This window comes from Archocentrus centrarchus, chromosome 10, assembly GCF_007364275.1.
Source record: "Archocentrus centrarchus isolate MPI-CPG fArcCen1 chromosome 10, fArcCen1, whole genome shotgun sequence".
Taxonomy (NCBI): domain Eukaryota; kingdom Metazoa; phylum Chordata; class Actinopteri; order Cichliformes; family Cichlidae; genus Archocentrus; species Archocentrus centrarchus.
In genome coordinates, this window is record NC_044355.1 from 24,446,612 (window position 1) to 24,465,674 (window position 19,063).

General features: G+C 43.2%; 1 protein-coding gene across 1 annotated transcript; it reads left to right on the forward strand.

Moving 5' to 3' along the window:
- The first annotated feature begins 12,367 nt into the window (after window positions 1-12,367).
- LOC115786492 (integral membrane protein 2A-like) lies at window positions 12,368-18,933 on the forward strand. Its single transcript, XM_030738655.1, has 6 exons — window positions 12,368-12,579; window positions 12,968-13,105; window positions 15,063-15,242; window positions 15,332-15,442; window positions 16,434-16,578; window positions 17,621-18,933. Exons 1-6 carry the CDS (start codon window positions 12,508-12,510, stop codon window positions 17,713-17,715), a joined length of 741 nt encoding a protein of 246 aa, XP_030594515.1. The 5' UTR covers window positions 12,368-12,507; the 3' UTR covers window positions 17,716-18,933.
- Window positions 18,934-19,063: the final 130 nt, after the last annotated feature.

Consider the following 19,063-nt stretch of genomic DNA (forward strand, 5'->3'; position numbering starts at 1 on the left):
CTTCTGAAATGCAGAGTCCTTCCAGACAACCGCACACAAACTCACACCCACAAACACACACGTGGGCTATCACTTTCATCCTCACAGTATGTCTTCTTTCCAGCATGGTGAACTCTGACATGTTGAGAAACATGGGAGGTCATCACTTGTAGCAGCTTAGTTTGATATCATACAGCTCTCCCCTTCCATCTAGCACACACTCATAAACCTTCACACATGCACTGTACTGCCAAAAGTATTCGCTCGTCTGCCTTCACACGTATGAACTTGAGTGACATCCCATTCTTAATCCACAGGGTTTAATATGATGTTGACCCACAATAACAGCAATAATAGCTTCAGCTCTTCTAGGAAGGCTTTCCACAAGGTTTAGGAGTGTTTATGGGAATTTTGACCATTCTTCCAGAAGCACATTTGTGAGGTAAGACACTGATGTTGGACGAGAAGGCCTGGCTCACAGTCTCCGCTCTAATTCATCCCAAAGGTGTTCTACCGAGTTGAGGTCAGGACTCTGTGAAGGACAGTCAAGTTTTTCCACATCAAACAGTCATGTTGGAACAGGAAGGGGCCATCCCCAAACTGTTCCCACAAAGTTGGGAGCATGAAATTGTCCAAAATGTCTTGGTATGCTGAAGCATCAAGAGCTCCTTTCACTGGAACTAAGGGGCCGAGCCCAACTCCTGAAAAACACCCCCACACCATAATCCCCTACCCCCACCCCCCACCAAACTTTACACTTGGCACAATGCAGTCATACAGGTACTGTTCTCCTGGCAAGCACCATCTATTATGCCAGTCCAGAATTTCCCACATAGTTTTAGGTGTTCAGCTGGCTTGGGAACTGGTGACTATGAAGGCCACAGCATATGATTCACATCATTTTCATACTAAACTATTGAGGAAGCCCTCTTTAAAAGTTTATTCCCAGGATAAAGGTCATCCCTCAATGTAACTTTGCACTGATTTTCAGGATCCATCACAGTCACGGTGGTCAAACTTTAACACCAGACAACGTGTGTAATTCACATCTCAAAATAATTTAAACAGATTTTAACGTCTTAAACTCTGTCACCTCCAGCTTGCCCTCCTGTCTTTTTGTCAGTGCCACCATCTTCATACATTTTCTTAACCACTTTTTCACTTCAGGGTTGCAGGGGGGCTGGCTCCTGTCCCAGGTATCGGGCAAAATGCAGAAAACTTATTTTTTTTAAAAAGTTGATCCCTAAACTAAACCCACAAATAGATTTCTTGTGAGGTTTATGTGTCCTGTTTCCCGCCTAGAGTCTGTATCTGCTGCACAATTATGGTATCATTATAAACGTGTGTTTACCATAATGAATGTGGCAACAGGAAGCCTGGTAATTACAGAATGAATTATTTGAGGTATTATTATTGTGCTGTGGGGCTTTAGGGTTGACAGAATACACAGAGGTCTCTACCTCTGGGCTGCTTAAAGATCCAGTTTATCCAAATGACCAAAGCTGCATATACAGCAGGTGCTGTCAGGCTTCAGATATATACATCATTCCCCTCCACAGTCCATGGCCCAGTGTTTCAATGAGATCTTGTAAGCCGTTGTTTTACTGCTCATGCTTACATCTACAATAAGAAAATGGAGCTGAGCAGCTGCCATTTTTATGCATCTTTTCACACTAGTGACCTAAATACAGCTGTAGTCTACACTTTATTTATTTATACAATAAAAGTATTTTTATGAAATCAATCAATCAAATGTAGTGTAATGTAGTGTAGAATGAATAAAGAATTTTGAATGTAACAACATGAGACTTGCATGAAGTGTTTCCACGGTGACTCTTCTAGAATTCTGCTTCAAAGCTCAAAAACAATTCAGTTGTGGAAGAGAGGCGATCGTGTTTGGAGTGTTTTAGTTTGTGTCTTTGAGTTCTCAAAGTTTTCGGAGTATATTTGGCTGGTTTTTTTCCCCCTGTTGCGATACACAACAGCGGCATTTCGATGGAAAGTAGTAGAGGAATCTACAAACCCATCAGGGTATGAGAGCGTTTTTCTTTGTACTGCATTTAAACCATTTAAAGAGGTTGATGTATTTTTTAAAAGCTAAGAAACTGAGAATCAAATGAACTAATGATGAGTAACTTCTTATTTCTCTGTCAGGTGTTGTTTGGCACACCCATTTATGAAACAACTGTGGACACTTGTTGGCATCTTCAGGGCTACAAGACCCAGGTAAGATCCACTATCCATCCAAGCCCAAACTGACATCAAATATGTTGAAGTCTGCAAAACAGTGTGGTCTTGATGAAATATCTGCTTTTATTTTTAGATTGCAGTGATGAGGGAGTTCCTCAGGCTTCAGCAGGAAGATCATATTCCACCTCAGATCACTGCTGAAGATATGAGCAACTTACTGGTGCAGGAGAGCAAAAAGACAGTGAGAGAGCAGTGAGTTACTGAGACACCTACAGAGCATCCAGCTCTCAGCTGAAAGTCTACTTGTAATGAAGTGTAAATGCTGACATCAAACCTGTTTTGTTTCCTTTCAAGGCTCTGGGAGTTTAAAATGGAGGATTTTGAAGAAAAAGAGGCCAAACCTCTTCTGAAACTGGTAAGACTAGGAAGCTGATGAGGCTTGTATTGATCTGGAGTTTTGTTTTTGTTTTTTTTCACTATGTTCACAAAAGCTCAAAACAAAAGTGCATTCTCTATGTTTTTGTTCCAGGTGTGGGCAGTAAATGTTAACAACAGAATGAGGGATGTTGAGTTTCAAGCCCAGATGCTCCTGAAATTTCCGAAGGCCACACCTCCTACATTTCAGTGAGTCCCATTTGACAAACATTCATTAACAGTTCAACTACCGTGTTTCACTATTTCTGGCTTTAAAACAACACATATAACCTTAATCTACAGAAATCCTAAACTCCTCAGCATGGCCAAAAAGTACATTGAGATGCTCATAGAGATGCAGCAGGAAACCCAGACCTCCAGACTGCTCACCGCAGAGGACGTGGTGATAGAGGTGGTTCCACGAGTCCTGCAGGGCTTCTGGCAGCTTCCTCCCAAACCCCTCTTGAACATGGCATCCAAGAGTCTGAGTGTACTCTGCACCAGTGTTACAAAGGCAACTTTGGATAAGGTCTCCAAGACTGTCACAACAATGGAAAGCCAGGCCATCTTCTCCAGCTCCATCAGAGATGGCCTGGTCCAGACCATCTTGAGAGAAATTAGAGAGCAAATGCCACTTGACATTCTTCTGAACAGCATTTCAAACGTTGCACCAAAGCTGCTCAGTACAATTGCTGTTGTAGCACAGAAACACATTTGCACTCTCTTTAAAGAAACACCTTTCCAAAGTCTGCCGACGTCTGAGGTTCTGCCCAGTGAGGAACCCACTGCTGAACCTCCTTCCTCATCTGAGGCTCTGCCCAGTGTGGAACCCACTGCTGAACCTCCTTCCTCATTTGAGGCTCTCCCCAGTGAGGAACCCACTGCTGAACCTCCTTCCTCATCTGAGGCTCTGACCAGTGAGGAACCCCTTGCTGAACCTCCTTCCTCATCTGAGGCTCTGCCCAGTGAGGAACCCACTGCTGAACCTCCTTCCTCATCTGAGGCTCTGCCCAGTGAGGAACCCACTGCTGAACCTCCTTCCTCATCTGAGGCTCTGACCAGTGAGGAACCCACTGCTGAACCTCCTTCCTCATCTGAGGCTCTGCCCAGTGTGGAACCCACTGCTGAACCTCCTTCCTCATCTGAGGCTCTGCCCAGTGAGGAACCCCTTGCTGAACCTCCTTCCTCATCTGAGGCTCTGCCCAGTGAGGAACCCCTTGCTGAACCTCCTTCCTCATCTGAGGCTCTGACCAGTGAGGAACCCCTTGCTGAACCTCCTTCCTCATCTGAGGCTCTGCCCAGTGAGGAACCCACTGCTGAACCTCCTTCCTCATCTGAGGCTCTGCCTAGTGAGGAACCCACTGCTGAACCTCCTTCCTCATGTAAGGGTCATCTCAGTCAGGAACCCACTGCTGAACCTCCTTCCTCATGTAAGGGTCATCTCAGTGAGGAACCCACTGCTGAACCTCCTTCCTCATCTGAGGCTCTGCCTAGTGAGGAACCCACTGCTGAACCTCCTTCCTCATCTGAGGCTCTGCCTAGTGAGGAACCCACTGCTGAACCTCCTTCCTCATGTAAGGGTCATCTCAGTGAGGAACCCACTGCTGAACTTCAACATAAGAAAAAGAAGAAAAAAATTGGATTTTTCCGTAAATTCCTGAGAACTCTGTGCTGTTGTTGTGTCAGTCACACAGCAACTGACTGATTATAATTGGATTGAATTAAATTGAATTGTAGTGAATTGAATTGTATTGAATTGAATAAATGTTGAATATTACTCCACATCACCTACATTGGAAATTATTTGCTTAGTTAGTGTCCAGAATTAAATCCTGTCCATAGCAGGACATCAGTATATTTATCAGGACTCGGGAACATGAGTAAAAGCAGCATTTACACTCTGCAAAGAGTGTAAGAACCATCAGCATCTTCCAGCATTTCCAGATGTGTGTTTTACAGTGGTTTATTTAGGAACAGAGCTGTATCAGTCTAACATAAAACTATCAGCATGAAGGGATGCATGGAAAAATGCCCATTTAGATAAAGACCCTTGTTGTATGACTTCAACGTTTCACTCCTTAATTTTTACTTATAGTACAGCATGTGTGAAACAGATGCCCGTTATGGAGTCACAATATCATTTGGAGTTCAAAGTCTTCAAATCAGAAAGAGTAACCACTTGGGTAGTTGCAGATATTTGAAAATATGCAGAACTGTGTGTATCAGGAAAGAAACTCAAGTTCCAAAAAACTGTATTTTCAGATAAATAGTTTTAAGAGTCACTCCATGGAAAAGTCAGGTTTTCTGTCCATAGCCTTTACAGAAATGTTCAATTTGAATAAGACTTTAAAGGTACAATTTGCTGCTGTGCTAAAACAAAACAAAATATTATTTGAACAATTACAGCTTACGGAAACATCAATTTTCCAATTAAAAAAAAAAACAGATAAAGAATGATTGTCAGCACATCAGTCTGCATCCCATGTCTGAATGCATAGAGGATGTATGAGTGAGAATGTACCAAAACACTTTGTCAGCCAAGCAGCCTCCAAGAGGATCAAAAAGGAGTCTCCCGTAGGTTCAGGCAGGTGGGCTCCACCCAGTAGGTACCTGAAAAAGGTAGACACCAGCAATAAGAAAACAAGGCCAGCCCAGTGGCCCTCACAGTTGTGTTTTTCATTATTCCAACATTTCTTCAGTTTGCATTTTATTATGTGTATTGTGTGTTTTTGTAAAGCATTTTTAACACTCATTTTTGTGATGTAAAAACAAACCTGATTACTGTCATTCATATTATGAGCTGTCTCGTGAGTAAGGTTAACTTACCTCTGGGGCTGATCTATGAAGATAATGGAGTTTGACAGGACTAACATTGTATTTTTGCCACAACAAGGTGATTCCCAAAAACCTGGGATATCTCAGCATGGTTTCCAGTGCCTTCTTTAAAAAAATTAGGAAACTGGGCAAGTGGAAGAGGAACGAAGAAGTGTCAGGCCTAAAAAAACAGTATCTGAAAGTCCTATTTTTAAGAAATAGAACAAATTCCAGCAAAGGCACAGCAAACCTTGCATTTTATCAAATTATTTTTAAGCCTAGCATTTGCTTATCTTCTTCCACTTTTTAACTGACTGAACACAAATTGGAACACATGAAAACACACTGTTTTTTGCTGCCTATCTTTTTATTCTTTTAAATATGCTGACAGCATCCTGCCACCTGTTGCGCTCAATATGGACATCTTTACCTTTCTGCACTCATTCATGGCTGAAGAACTGTATAGAACACATCTCCACATCTGTAGAGTCCAATGGCGGCACGCTTTACACCACTGCATCTGACACTTTGCATTGTGCTTGGTGATGCAAGGCTTGGATGCAGCTGCTCAGCCAGGGAAACCCATTCCATGAAGCTCTCTGCACACTGTTCTTGAGCTAATCTGAAGGCCACATGAAGCTTGGAGGTCTGTAGAGACTGACTCTGCAGAAAGTTGGTGACCTCTGTGCACTATGTGCCTCAGTATGCACTGACTCTGCTCTGTGATTTTATGTGGCCTACCACTTCATTGCTGAGTTGCTGTCCTTCCCAATTGCTTCCACTTTGTTATAATACCTTTAACAGTTGACTGTGGAATATTTAGTATGGAGGAAATTTCACAGCTGCACTTGTTGCACTGGTAGCATCCTATCACAATACCACGCTGGAAGTCACTGAGAGCGACCCATTCTTTCACAAATGTTTATACAAGCAGTCTGCATGCCTAGGTGTTTGATTTATACACCTGTGGCCATGGAAGTGATTTGAACACCTGAATTCAATGATTTGAATGGCTGAGTGAATACTTTTCTCAATATAATGTATCATCCCTAAAAGTGTCATGGCGTATCATTATTTTTAGGAGTCACAAGTCACGTGAAATCATCCTGACCTGTTTAATATTCATATCTCTTCAGTTATAACAATAATAACAACCATAACTGTCATCACGAGATTACAGATTTTGTTAGAAAGAAGATTTTTTTATATATCATTCTTTATATGGGCTGTTTTTTAACTAATGACTTTATAAGTGGTCAATAAATAGAGTTTTTAAGGCTTTTTGTTTCTGCTGGACTCACTGATACTGAGCATACTGGGACCTAATTGCTTCACAGCAAGGCCACGGTCTACTTTCAACCACAAAATATTCTGTTGAAACGGTCAGCGGTCACTGGCACATCGACAGCGGTTGCAAAGGGAAAGCAGTGTCACTCCTCCCCTCTCATTTTCCCTGTCATCCTGGGTTATAAACCAATGGCCTCCCAACGGCCTCTTCCCTAACCTCTGCAGGCTACTAAAACCATATTAGGGGCATTTTAAAGTCCAGTGGGGACTCTAGCCTCATGGCATTCAGCCATAAGAATTTAAGTCTGTCAGTCCTGTGCTGTGCCCACACAATGATGTGAGGATAGTTCCTCTTTGAGCTCAGAAAAAGAAGCTGGAATAAAAAGCCTTGATTTGACCTTTGTGTCATAAGTGAGGAGAAAATAAAGATCAATCTGTTGCCCTCTGTTGGAAAGGTGTGTGTGTGTGCGCACGCGAGCGCATGTGTGTGTGTGTCTTCGTGCGTGCTTTCTGCACCTCCCGTGAACCTGACAGAGGTGACGTTACTGAATCTGGAAGTGATTCGCACAGGCTATGATGCTATTGGCCACAGTTCAGCAGAGGGTGTGTGTGTGTGTGTGTGTGTGTGTGTGTGTGTGTGAGTGTATGCTTTACCAGTGCAAAATCAACATGGCTGTAGCACTCTGGAGCAGTCTTGCGATGAGGTAATTTCCCCAGAGTTGAACCCTCAGGAACATAACAGACATGCGTCCGTTTCCATCCCTCTGTTCTTCTCCGCTCTCCCATCCTTGTTCTCTTTCTACCTGCGCCAGTTGTCTACCTTGAGTCGAGCACATAGTACATGTGCGATCCACCTTTTCCTTTTTGCCCTCTCCCAGGATTCAGAATTCCTCTCGCTCCAGGGTGCTCTTGTTCTTTTTCTTTGTTGCCTCAAGCAGACAAAAGATGGACAGACAGGCAGCAACATGAGGTCACAAGTTAAGAAAACAGCCATTCATCTTAAATACAGCCAGCTTTTTGGACATTCAAACTCACCCTAGCTATAACTTAGAGTTTACTAAGTGCATGTATAACTTAAATAACATTGGTTGACTTTGGCTAGAGCAGGTGATAAAATTAAATATATAATAATATAAATATTTCAAGATAACCTTTCACAAAAAAATCATAAAAAACACAAAAACTAGGCTAATAATAGAGGCCAAATTAGCTTAGTTAAATATTTAATTGTGTAAACTAGCTACAAAAAAATCACACTATTTCCTTGTGTATCCATATAAATATAGCAAAATTATAATTACAGTCAAGTGAAAAATAGGTACACCCCATGATTCAGTAGCTTGCAGAACCTCTTTTAGCAGAAATAACTTGAAGCTTGCATAGTTTTCCGTGTGACTTTTTCAGCCTCTCACATTGTTGCGGAGGAATTTTGGCCCACTCTTCTTTACAACTCTTTTAGTACACACGATGGCTGTGCTTTATCAATAGCAGGGATTGGTTCAGCCAAAATGAGTATCACTCATCAGCGCTAACTGTGTGTTTTGGCTGTGTAAAATTGGCAGGCACCCTGAAGATATCGCATCCATTTTTGGATTGTGCTGTAATTATTCTGTATAAAGTGCACTCTGTCAATTCTGAGCTTTTACATATCTGGATATTTAAAAAGAAATCATCCAGTCCTTACCAGGTCTTTTTAAAAATATTTAAATACAGCCTCAGATGAACAGCAAGGCATGACATATTACACTGTGTCATTATTGATTTAACAAAAACTAAGCCAAAATGCAGAAGCAGTGTGTGAAAAACCAAGTGCATCTCATGATAACAATAGCTTGTAGAGCCATCTTTAATTTGAAGTAATTGTTTTCAGTCTAACTTTATCAGTCTCTCACATTGTGAGGGAGGAATTTTGGCCCACTCTTCTTCACAGTGTTGCTTCAGTTCGCTGAGGTTTGCTGGCATTTGTATATGTACAGCTCTCTTCAGGACCCACCACAGCATTTCAATCAGGTTGAAGTCTGGACTTTGTGCCACTGCAACATGTTGATTCTTTTCTTTTTCTGTTATTTTGTTGCAGATTGGCTGCTGTGCTTCATTGTCCTGTTGCATGATTCAGTTTCAGCCAAGCTTTAGCTGTCAGACAGACGGCCTCACATCTGACTAGAATACTTTGGTACACAGAGGAGTTCATGGTCAACTCAGTGACTGCAAGGTGCCCAGGTCCTGTGACTGCAAAACAAGCCCAAATCATCAGCCCTCCACCACCATGTCTGACAGCTGGTATGAGGTGTTTGTGTCGATGTGCTGTGTTTGTTTTTGGCCAAACATGGTGCTGTGCATTATGACCAAACATCTCCACTTTGGTCACAAAGGACATTGTTCCAGACGTCTTGTGGTTTGTTCAGAGGCAGCTTTGCAAACCAAAACTGTGCTGCCGTGTTCTTTTTAGAGAGAAGAGACATGGTAACCGCTCCAAACAACCAGGCTTGTTCAGCCTTTTTCTAATTGTGCTGTCATGAATTTTAACATTTAACACGCTAACTGAGGTCTGTAGAGTCTGAGATGGCGCGCTTGGGTTTTTTGCAGTTTCTCTGAGCACTGCAAAGTTTGCATTTGTGGTGAATTTGTTGGGATGTCCACTGTTGGGAAGATTGTGTTAATTTACAACTGAATGCTCTAGACCAGCAAACTGCCAAAACTTCTGAAGAGTGAAGACATGAAGAGTTTTTTTTTTTATATATACAGTTTATGGATTAAAGTAAATATAGCTAGATAAAAACTAGCTTAAGAACTTCATAAAGGATTCACACACAAACTGAAGAACAGCGGGTGCAACCCAATCCTACCCTGTTATACCCCAACCGGCCCAACAGAACTCCTTCAGCATGAAATTATTACATTTCCCAGAGGTGAGCCAAGCCGAGAGGATGAAGAGCACAAGACAGGCAGTGCTGTGAGGGAGCAAACTTAGCTTTAGAAGCTGATACTCACAGGAAAGACTCATTTGTCACCCTTGTCTCAAATCCACATGTGATTGCCAGAAGTGTGTGTGTGGTGGGGCAAGGATCATGAGAGTGTGGTGCACGCTGAGTTTGGAGGCTGTGAAGCGGCCTCGCCGCTCATTCCCCGAGAGATCTGCCGCTCTGTTTCTCCATCTCCTTCTGCTCTCCCTTTCTCTTTGACCACTAAATGTTCTCTCACTGGAGGCACATGGTGATTATGGTGGAGCCACATGAAGACATGTCAGTGACGTTATGAAGCACCGAGCACTGTCTAACTTTTTGGGATCAACGAAACTCTGTGGCCAGCTGTTACCATAGCAGCTTTTTTAGGGCTGTGTGTCTCTGTGTGTCTGTGCTGTGTGTGTGTGTGTATGTGGTGTGGGAGCAGCAAAAGGGACAAAGTCATTTGTCACTTGCGGTTTCACATGTCTGGTATTGAAATCGATGACAAATCTATGAGGTGTGTGTCTGTATGTGGGTTCATATTCACTGGCAGGAGAGGGGGGTGATGTCATGCATGAGACCGTCTTTTTTCTCAATCTTTGTGAAGCCAGCTATGCCCCTGCAGACTCTCACACTGTGCTGACTGTGCAGGCGCGGGGTGTGCATTTGTGTACACATGTGCATGTGTGTAGCCTTATTGCTTTTGTTGGACGCTTGCTGCAGACCACAGTGAAACACTGGCGCTCAGACTCCATCATATATGCCTGCCATACGCCATTATGACGCTCACCACCTCTGTGTGCTTGTGCACAAAAACACGGGTGTCCAGTTGTGTGTGTGTTTTTCTGGTCTTTTCAGTTCCACCTAGCAGGCGTGTTAGAAAGTTTGAGATCTAAACTGGATGGACTGCACCCTTAATCTGCCGCTAATCAGCTCCTCGGAAAACTCACTCATGCATCAGACTCTGCAGATTGCTCTGCCTCTCCCAGCAACCCCTTCTCTGTGTTTTTCCCCAAGTCATCACTTCACTTTCTACCCGAATCACTCGATTTCACCCCCCACCTGCTTCCATGCCTCTCCCACCTCCGAGTCATCCCTTGTTTCCTTCTGGAATGAGAATCTAGTTGCCCCCCCCCCCCCTCTCTCCTCTGCTTTTTCCCCTCTCCTGCTGTTGTGTGTGATGCTGAGAAGCCCTTAGGATTAAATATAAGCCTTTTGTTTATCATCTCAGCTATTACTGCTAATGCTGTCTCTCCCTCTCTCTTGCAGCATGTGTGTGCGTGTGTCCATGCTATGCATGTGTGGGCAAACTCTCAGATCAAACGTAAGACGAGCTCATAAACAAGCCTTCAGGACCACTTAGGATTTTCAGGGAGAGCCAGTGTTGAGGGGGCGCACGGAGGGGGAGTAAGGTACAGAAATCAGCTGCTCTGTTTATGTACCTTTCAGTGGTGATTACCGGTCCAATCTGTCTGTTTAACAGAGCAAGTATCATAACCTCGCAGAGTGCGTGTGTGTCTATGTGCATGTTTGTGAGAGTGGGAGATGCATACAGTGCAGAAGGCTGGAGAGGTGCCACTGAGTTGCGTGGAGTTAGAGCGGCGGTGCAGCAGTTAAGTGTTTATTTACTCATACGTACAACCCTAACTGAGAGAGAGTAAACGGAGGAAGCAGAGGACCACCGCAAGACTGAGGATATGTGTCAGACTTACTGTACAGCCTTGGCAGCGGCCCGTGTTTGCACACAGTGCAGTAAAAAGCTGTGTACTGTGTGTGCTAATGCAAGTGGGCAGACACGCTGGCAGGTAGTGCCCAGCATGCAGGAGGGAATATATTTACAGAGTGGAATATTTGCAGAGATGAATGAGCTGCATTATACACTCAGATATTATTTTCATTGCATTACAGTGCAGTCGGTGCAAGATTGAGTCGTTTGTCATATAAGTAGTGAATGTAGGCAATGTAGCTGACTGAAAGTGTAAACAGTTATGTCTTTTTGTGTTAGGTTCAGTCTAATGAATGGAAGCTCAATTTTTCCTGCATAGGAAGTTGTTTAGGTTCCACCTGCGGCCACTAGATGGCACTAAAACTACAACTAAAGCTCTCAAGAGAAACTACTAGAGCAGCCATTCAGTGCTGCGGCCCACTTAAATAACAGAAAATCTCACGGGTGCACCCAATATTAAATCTTCACTCTAATCAAAATACAAGAGAAAGTGATGTATTTCCTTGAAAATGTTATTCAAACAACACAAGCTGTTGGCTATAAATTTCTAATGCTTCCCTGTATGTAAAGTGCTAATGCCAACTCAATTGCCACTGGGGCACAAGGGCAGCAAATTTAGATCAGAATGAAGAGTAATATCACAAACTAAATACGTCCTAATGCCATTTTAGTTCTCTTTTTATATAAATAAATACATTTATATAAATATGTAACTGTACATACTTGGGAGTCATTTCAAACGGAATTTCTGTTATTACTGCGGCCAGGCTGCAGTACCTTCGCGGCCCACCAAGGGGCCCTGGCCCACACTTTGGGAACCACTGTACTAGAGGAAATAAATTCTCAATGTTAGTATTAATGTCAATATTAAACCAGTTCCTATAGTTGAATTAGAGCGGGTATCGGCTGCCTCTGCAGTCTGAGGTTTGAAGTATATCCTCTGGTTTATTGTTTGTTTGTTATTTTCACCCCCCCTTCCCGCAGCCACCGGAAGCGCTAGATAAAGCCGAGGTTGCAAAGTGCGTCACAGCGCTGAGCTGCGGAGAATAAACGGAACCTGCAGTCTAGTACCGCAAGCTACCCCCCGGCCCCCCCTCTCTATTTTTGTTTTGTTTGCACAAGAAAACCTGAGCTGACGTTTCCGCTTTCAGCATGGTGAAGATTGCCTTTAATTCGGCTCTGGCGCAGAAGGCGCTGGGCAAAGAGGTGCCAGCTGCTGTTAAGGTGAGCTAACGGGACGAGCTGCGGCGCCCGAGCCGGTGTCCGACTTTAGCCTGGTAGCAGGCCTGTGCCGGCCGCAGAGCGTGGCCAGCTAACGCTGCGGGCTTCATTCGTGTGCACATTCATATGCGTATTGATGTGCTTACTGCGATCTGATATGCGGATATTTGCAGCGATTGTTTTGCATAACGCGTGGAGTCAGATTGCACCTGGTGCAGGGCACGATGGGACCGCCCATCTCCTGCCCAGCTGTTGTGCAGAGAACAAAGATAAAATGGGATTAAAGGATTGTTAAATCAAAGTTGAATACGCTCATATTAATATGAAGTGTGTGTGTGTGTGTGTGTGTGTGTGTGTGTGTGTGTGTGTGTGTGTGTCTCTTTGTGTTTAGGACCCTGAAGTGGCCTCTGCTCCAGTGGGCACTGAGGGCTCCACAGGTCGCTGCCTACTCACCTTGCTGGGCATCGCCTTCATCCTTAGTGGGCTCATCGTGGGGGGAGCGTGTCTCTATCGATATTTCACCCCAAAGGTGTGTACGTGTGTGTGTTTCTGCTCATTGTTAGTGAAAATTCTCTTACATATGTTAACATAATACATTTTTAATCAGCATCAGATGGGACGTCGTGGGATACACCGGGGAGATTATTTAACATTTGGGTACCTGTAAGCAGGCCGGAGCCTTTACAGGATTTATTATTATTATTATTATTATTTATAAGTGGTGGCAAAGAGGGGCAATGGGAGGGGAGCACTTTCATGAAATTAGAATGTTTGATCAGAAATAAACAGCATTTGCATGAGAGCCTGGAAAAATGTTTTTAGATGGTTTACTGCACAGTGACAAAGTAAGCATTTAAAGTCTTAAATAAATTCAAAATAAATTTTTGATTGGGGGTGGTGGGGTTTTTTTTTTAAAATTAACATTTTTATGTTGCAGATCAAGATCAGTGAAGTTACCGTTTGGTGAGGGTTAGTGGGAATCTGTGACGCGGTCTTTGCTGACTGGCTCGGAGAAATTCATGTGGTTGTACGACCTCCTTGAGAGGGGAGGGAGGAGGGCCGACAATTTGGAAATCCACTGAAGTTTCCAAATGTCTTTCTCCTCTGATAAAGGGTTAAAATCTCACTTTTTTATATTTACAGCTGTTAGCAACCTGCGCACTTAAAATTTCCCATAAATTTTTTCTGGCATATTGAGACGTGCAGTAACCGAGAACAGGAGTGATATTTCAGTTTGGGCATAATTATCAATGGTGGCTCGGTCACTCGTGTTTCGCTGGGAAGTGCTGTACTTCACGCACTTCTGTTTTTAGAGCAAGTGCAGACTTCATCTTTTTGTAGTTTTGCCTGGGAGGGTCTTACAGTCGATATGATGCAGCACCCCCACGCCCATCCAGATGAAGCAAAGCAAGAGGAAAAAAAAACGTCTGTTCACATGTTGACTAACAAACTCAGAATTCAGTTGAAATTCACTTTTCTTCCGGAGGTTTCATCACAGGAACGTGTTGCTCACTTGTACCGTGCCTTTGATCTCAGCTGTTTCCTGACTTTTAACCTTTGGAACTGTAGTGACAACATCAGTTGTCTTCATGTCAAAAAAATGACATGAAGACAACACAGCAAAATTTGGTGCAATACATTTAATGTCTATTTTGGGCATTTTTGTGGCTTTACTATAGCTTTGAAGTGAGCCTACGATGATGTGGTTGTTTCCAGCTTTATTTATTCTTTATGGAGCCTTTGGTGCAGCCCCTCGGTGCACCTGTCTCAAACTACCCATTACAGTTCGCCTTTTTGTGCGGGTCTTCTGATTGGTTCCCCCTTGCAAACTGTGGGTTAGAGTACCAGGTGTGATGTTTATATAATTATCAACCAAAATTTGCTGAAGAAACATGCTTCACATAGTCAAGACTGATACGTAATAAGGTTGTACTAAAATTATTCTTTATTGTAAAGGCATCTGCAGGGTGAGTGTGTCTGTGCTGTGGGAATGTACAGTATTCTTAAAAACTGATATTATTGAAGAAATTATGATCAACAGGAATCAGATCATTTATTGCATGCATGAAAAAGTGTAGATCCACTGTGAGTTTACTATTTACTTGTTTCTATATGTCCTTTTGAAAGAGGACATTTTTGTGGTAAATTACGTCCTGTGTGTCATGTGTTAGTGACTAACTATGCTGGACCCAAACTGAACCTGTGCTTTGGCTCCCCCTGGCAGCCTCAGCTTCCACAGCAGCTGCATAATAGCTGATGCAGTTATAAAACTTGAACTTATGATAGAATGCAGAGATAGACTAGCTGAGGCATTTGTGGCTGCAGAGGCAGACCCCAACTGTACCGCTGGTTGAAAGTAAGCATGCACCGTCAGGGCACCTTGGTGTGTTTTGCTAAATTAAGCAAGTAAGATAGATGTTACCAAACATCCCCACATACCCCACCCCAGATGTGCTTAAGGTTAAATGAAATGGATTCTTCCTCAGAGGCTGTATCATGGCGCGATGGAGTTCAGAGACGTGTCAGCCGGAGGAGAGAGCCAGCCTTACTACCTGCCGCGGGTGGAGGAGGAGGTGGAGATCTCCGACAGCATGGCCGTCATCAGCGTCCCCCCTCCCCGCTTCAGGCCTGGAGACCCTGCTTACATCCTCCACGACTTCAATAGGGTGAGGACCGGGGTCACTCACACACTGGGTGTAGCCCAATAGATGATTTCTGCTGCTCTAAATTCTTGGCTTCATGTGTTTGTGAGCAGAAGCTGACGGCTTATCTGGACCTGACTCTGAGGACCTGCTTTGTGATTCCCCTGAACACCTCGGTGGTTCTCCCCCCTCAGGACCTCATTGACCTCTTCTCACAGCTGATGGTGAGTCTGTGTTAACAGGACCCGGAGACTCAGCTGAAAGACCAGACTCGGATGACAGAGGACAAACCAAACACAGGGTGTCTCACTAAAGCTCATGCACAGGCACTGCTATTAAGGACAAAACACTATATAGGAAAATTGAGGGATTTATAGTCATTCCAGTGATTATCTGTTCTCTAATCCTCCACAGATCTATCTCAAATTTGTTGATTTTATCTTTTTAAAAAGAACTTCACCTGCCACATCCTGGTAAAGATGACTCAGTTTTGCCTCTGTTGGCAAATATTTTAACAACTACACGACATGAAGGTGTCTCTAGAGCACAGATTAAATGTATAGTAGGTTTTAAGTGTGCGCTCTCTAGAACGCTAATCCATAAGCTGCCTTCATATATATTGCTTTTCTACAGTTATCTAGAAGCATGTAAGCTTTTGAGCGTGCCTGAGTCATAGACTCTTAACAGGAAATGATAGCTGTTAGTGAATATAAATGAGCAACTGTCACCCACAGGCATGTCCTCACCTTCCTTTATTCACACACTGAAGTGTTTATACTGCACACATATTTAAAAAGTTTCTATATTCAATTAAGGACTTTTTTCTCCCTTGTTAATAATTGGGTTGGGGAGGGTGAAGCTTTTAGTATCTGAAAGGGGGGTAGGGGGGGCCATACCAGAAAAATTTGACCGTTAAAGCCTATTTTTGTGTATAAATTTAGTTTGATTTGGCTATTAAAGTGGAATGTGGTCAGCAAGTGATGAAACACAGTATTTAACCAAGGATGCACGTAGGCATGACAAATCTAATTTGCTTAAAACAAAAACATCATTCACACGGTGCGACTCACTGGACAGATGTTGTAAAGCGTTGAATATTGTTGGGGAAGGGTGGCGGCGAAATCAGGAAATTTCATTACCAAGTGTGAAAGTGTTTCACAGAATGCATAAGTCTGGAGCTGGTTTATCAGCCTCGCGCTCTGGTCTCTGTTCCAGTCTGACTCGTACCGCAGCTACCTGGTGCACGAGGACCTGGTGGTGACGGAGCGCATCGACGATGTCAAGCCCCTGGGCTTCTACATCCGCCGGCTCTGTGATGGAAAAGAAACGTACCGAATGCAACGCCGTGCCAGCCTGCCAGGTGTGGATATGCATCTTTCTAAATATGCAGCTCCAGCCACTGTGGCGACCCCTTGGAAATACGGGAGCAGCCTGAAGTACCTTATGCTCAATATCAAATTGAAATCTCAGTTCTTTTCACTCATCTTTTCTTTTGTTTAAACTTGAATTACCACACCACTGCTGATACGCAGTAAGTCTGTGCTTTACTCAGCAAGCAGAAGCGGAACAGTTTGATGAGCTCGCTACTTTTCTGTGCTATACTTCTTGGCATTAGCTATAGTTCCTCTGTGGGTGGAGTCATAGTGAGAAATAACTAGACTGTCAAAATTAGTAACTATATAAAAGATGGACATTGCCGACGTGACTTCACCCTTTAGTTTGTGGGCTACAGATTTGTAATCATCAGTTAAGCATTTTGGCAGGAGCGTAGTGTTGAGTCATCAGCTAATATTAATTCTAGGAGGGCTCGTTTGGTTAGCGAAGTGCTAGTCAGCATAATTCACTGCTGCTAGTTTTGGCTAACAGAAACAGCTTTGAAATAAAATATACTGACTCATGATGAACATGACACAATGCAGCTATAACATTAAGCCTCTATACATCTCAGATGGTTGAGTTATATGTAAAAATGTATCCCTGTGTAGTTCCAGTGAAGGGTGAAATTAGCTACTGAGATCGATAACCCTTTTTGTGCTAGGTACACATGTAAATTTGGGGTATTTAAAACGGGACTCTAGGAGGATTAAGTCCCTTTTGGAGCCAGCTTCAAGTTTGGAACTAATCACAATGGCTTCATTTTTTTTATTATTATTATTTTTAGCTCTGCAGGTTGCTGCTTAATCAAAGCTCAAACAGAAGCTGCTGACTTGTAACATCAGCTCTTCTGAAGTTCTGCACAGTGTTAAACGCCCTGTAGCGAGCAACCAAAATAAGAAAAGTCCAAACGGACCCCGCCTCACAAACGACTTCCTACTTCTGATTTAAATGTAGTCCTGTTTTTAAAATGTGTCGAGCGTGCAGAATATTTAGTACTGCTGTTTGTGTGTCTTTGTGTTTGTCAGGTGGAGGCATCCAGAAGCGCTCTGCAGACGAATGCTTCACCATCCATCACTTTGAGAACAAGTTTGTGACTGAGACCCGCATCTGCAAGGCTTAAGCGCGAATATAGGTCAGAGAGAGTCGGTGGGAGTGGGCGATGAAGGGAACAGCTTTCATCAGAAAGTTACTTTTGTACAAAACTCTTTCCAGTTTTTGCCTCCCCTGCTTTTAATCTAGTGTTGAGTGAATTTAAGTTGCAGCATTAGACAGCCTAGCCCCTTCTCCTCTGGTGTATCCCCTCGAACCCATGATAGGTTATAGCGTAAGTATTCAATAGCTAGTCTTGTACTGATAATTTAAGTCAGTGAGCTGAAGTTAGATAAACTAAGTTTCATTTGTTCCGTTGCTTTCCGTTTTGTTGCTGTAGCTTCCTGCAGACTGACCTTATTGATGTTACTGTATAACAACATCCAGACCAGAGCCGTTAGTTGTCCTACTGAGTATTCTAGTGAGATCATATTAGACGTGTCTAGCGTCAGCCTCCTGTCACCGCTCCAACCCGGGTGCATAGAGCAGGTTTGACCAGGTGTTTGTGTTCTCTAGTTACAGCGTGATTATAGCACAAGTCAGCATGGAAATGTCTGGTCCAGTATACACGCAACATGCTTGTCCGTGGACGGTAACACAAAGCTCTCAGTCACCACTTTTGTTGATATTTCCCAGAGTGCTGCGCTTCCTTTACGGGCCTCTGCTGTCCTGCTGTGTGATGACTTTAGTGTAACTGATGGTCTCGTGCCTGATGGGGACAACAGTCCAGCACCCTCACAGCATATGACCAGTTTTTGTGTTTGTGTTTAAACTTCATGTGTGACTCTAAAGCTGAGGGATGAGCTAAAGATGAATAAGCTAAAGGGAAATTTCACTTAATTTGACTTGAAAATGATCTGGTTTTGTCTAGTTTGAATATTATGTGTCAGCAGTCTTATAACATACCTTCACTGAGATAGCTGTAATGAACAACATTGATGTTAATATAGATGCCTGCAATGATTTGATTTGATCCCCATTATTTAGACACGTTATGCGCTTAAATGAAAGCAGCTGTCTTTGATTTCTGATGTCTGAGTATATTTTAAGTCATTTTCAGTGATTTCCTACTTGACGCCTGTACAGAGAGACAATCAACAGGAAATGTGTTTGTAAAGATGGATTTCTGTCTCTGCTTTTTAATCGAGCACTAGAAGATTAGGGGGGAAAAAAAAACCCAAATGTTGTGCGCAACTACTGAACTGAAATCTGCTTTGTTGTTTGAATAAAGTTGCATTTCTTTACCTAATGAACATCTCAGCAGTTTGGTTATTGGTGCAAACACCAACACTTTCATCATCCTCTGCAAGCCGTTGGCTTATCGCGACACTGGATCTGGAGGAAAAGTGTCGCTGGTTTTAGGGGCTTTCCTTTCTTCT

Excerpts from the sequence above, each read along its gene's own strand:
- LOC115786492 (XM_030738655.1), top strand. The coding sequence starts at position 12,508 with ATGGTGAAGATTGCCTTTAATTCGGCTCTGGCGCAGAAGGCGCTGGGC. Across the intron at positions 12,580-12,967 it reads AGGTGCCAGCTGCTGTTAAG|GACCCTGAAGTGGCCTCTGC; the intron begins GTGAGCTAACGG and ends CTTTGTGTTTAG. Across the intron at positions 16,579-17,620 it reads ACGCCGTGCCAGCCTGCCAG|GTGGAGGCATCCAGAAGCGC; the intron begins GTGTGGATATGC and ends TGTGTTTGTCAG.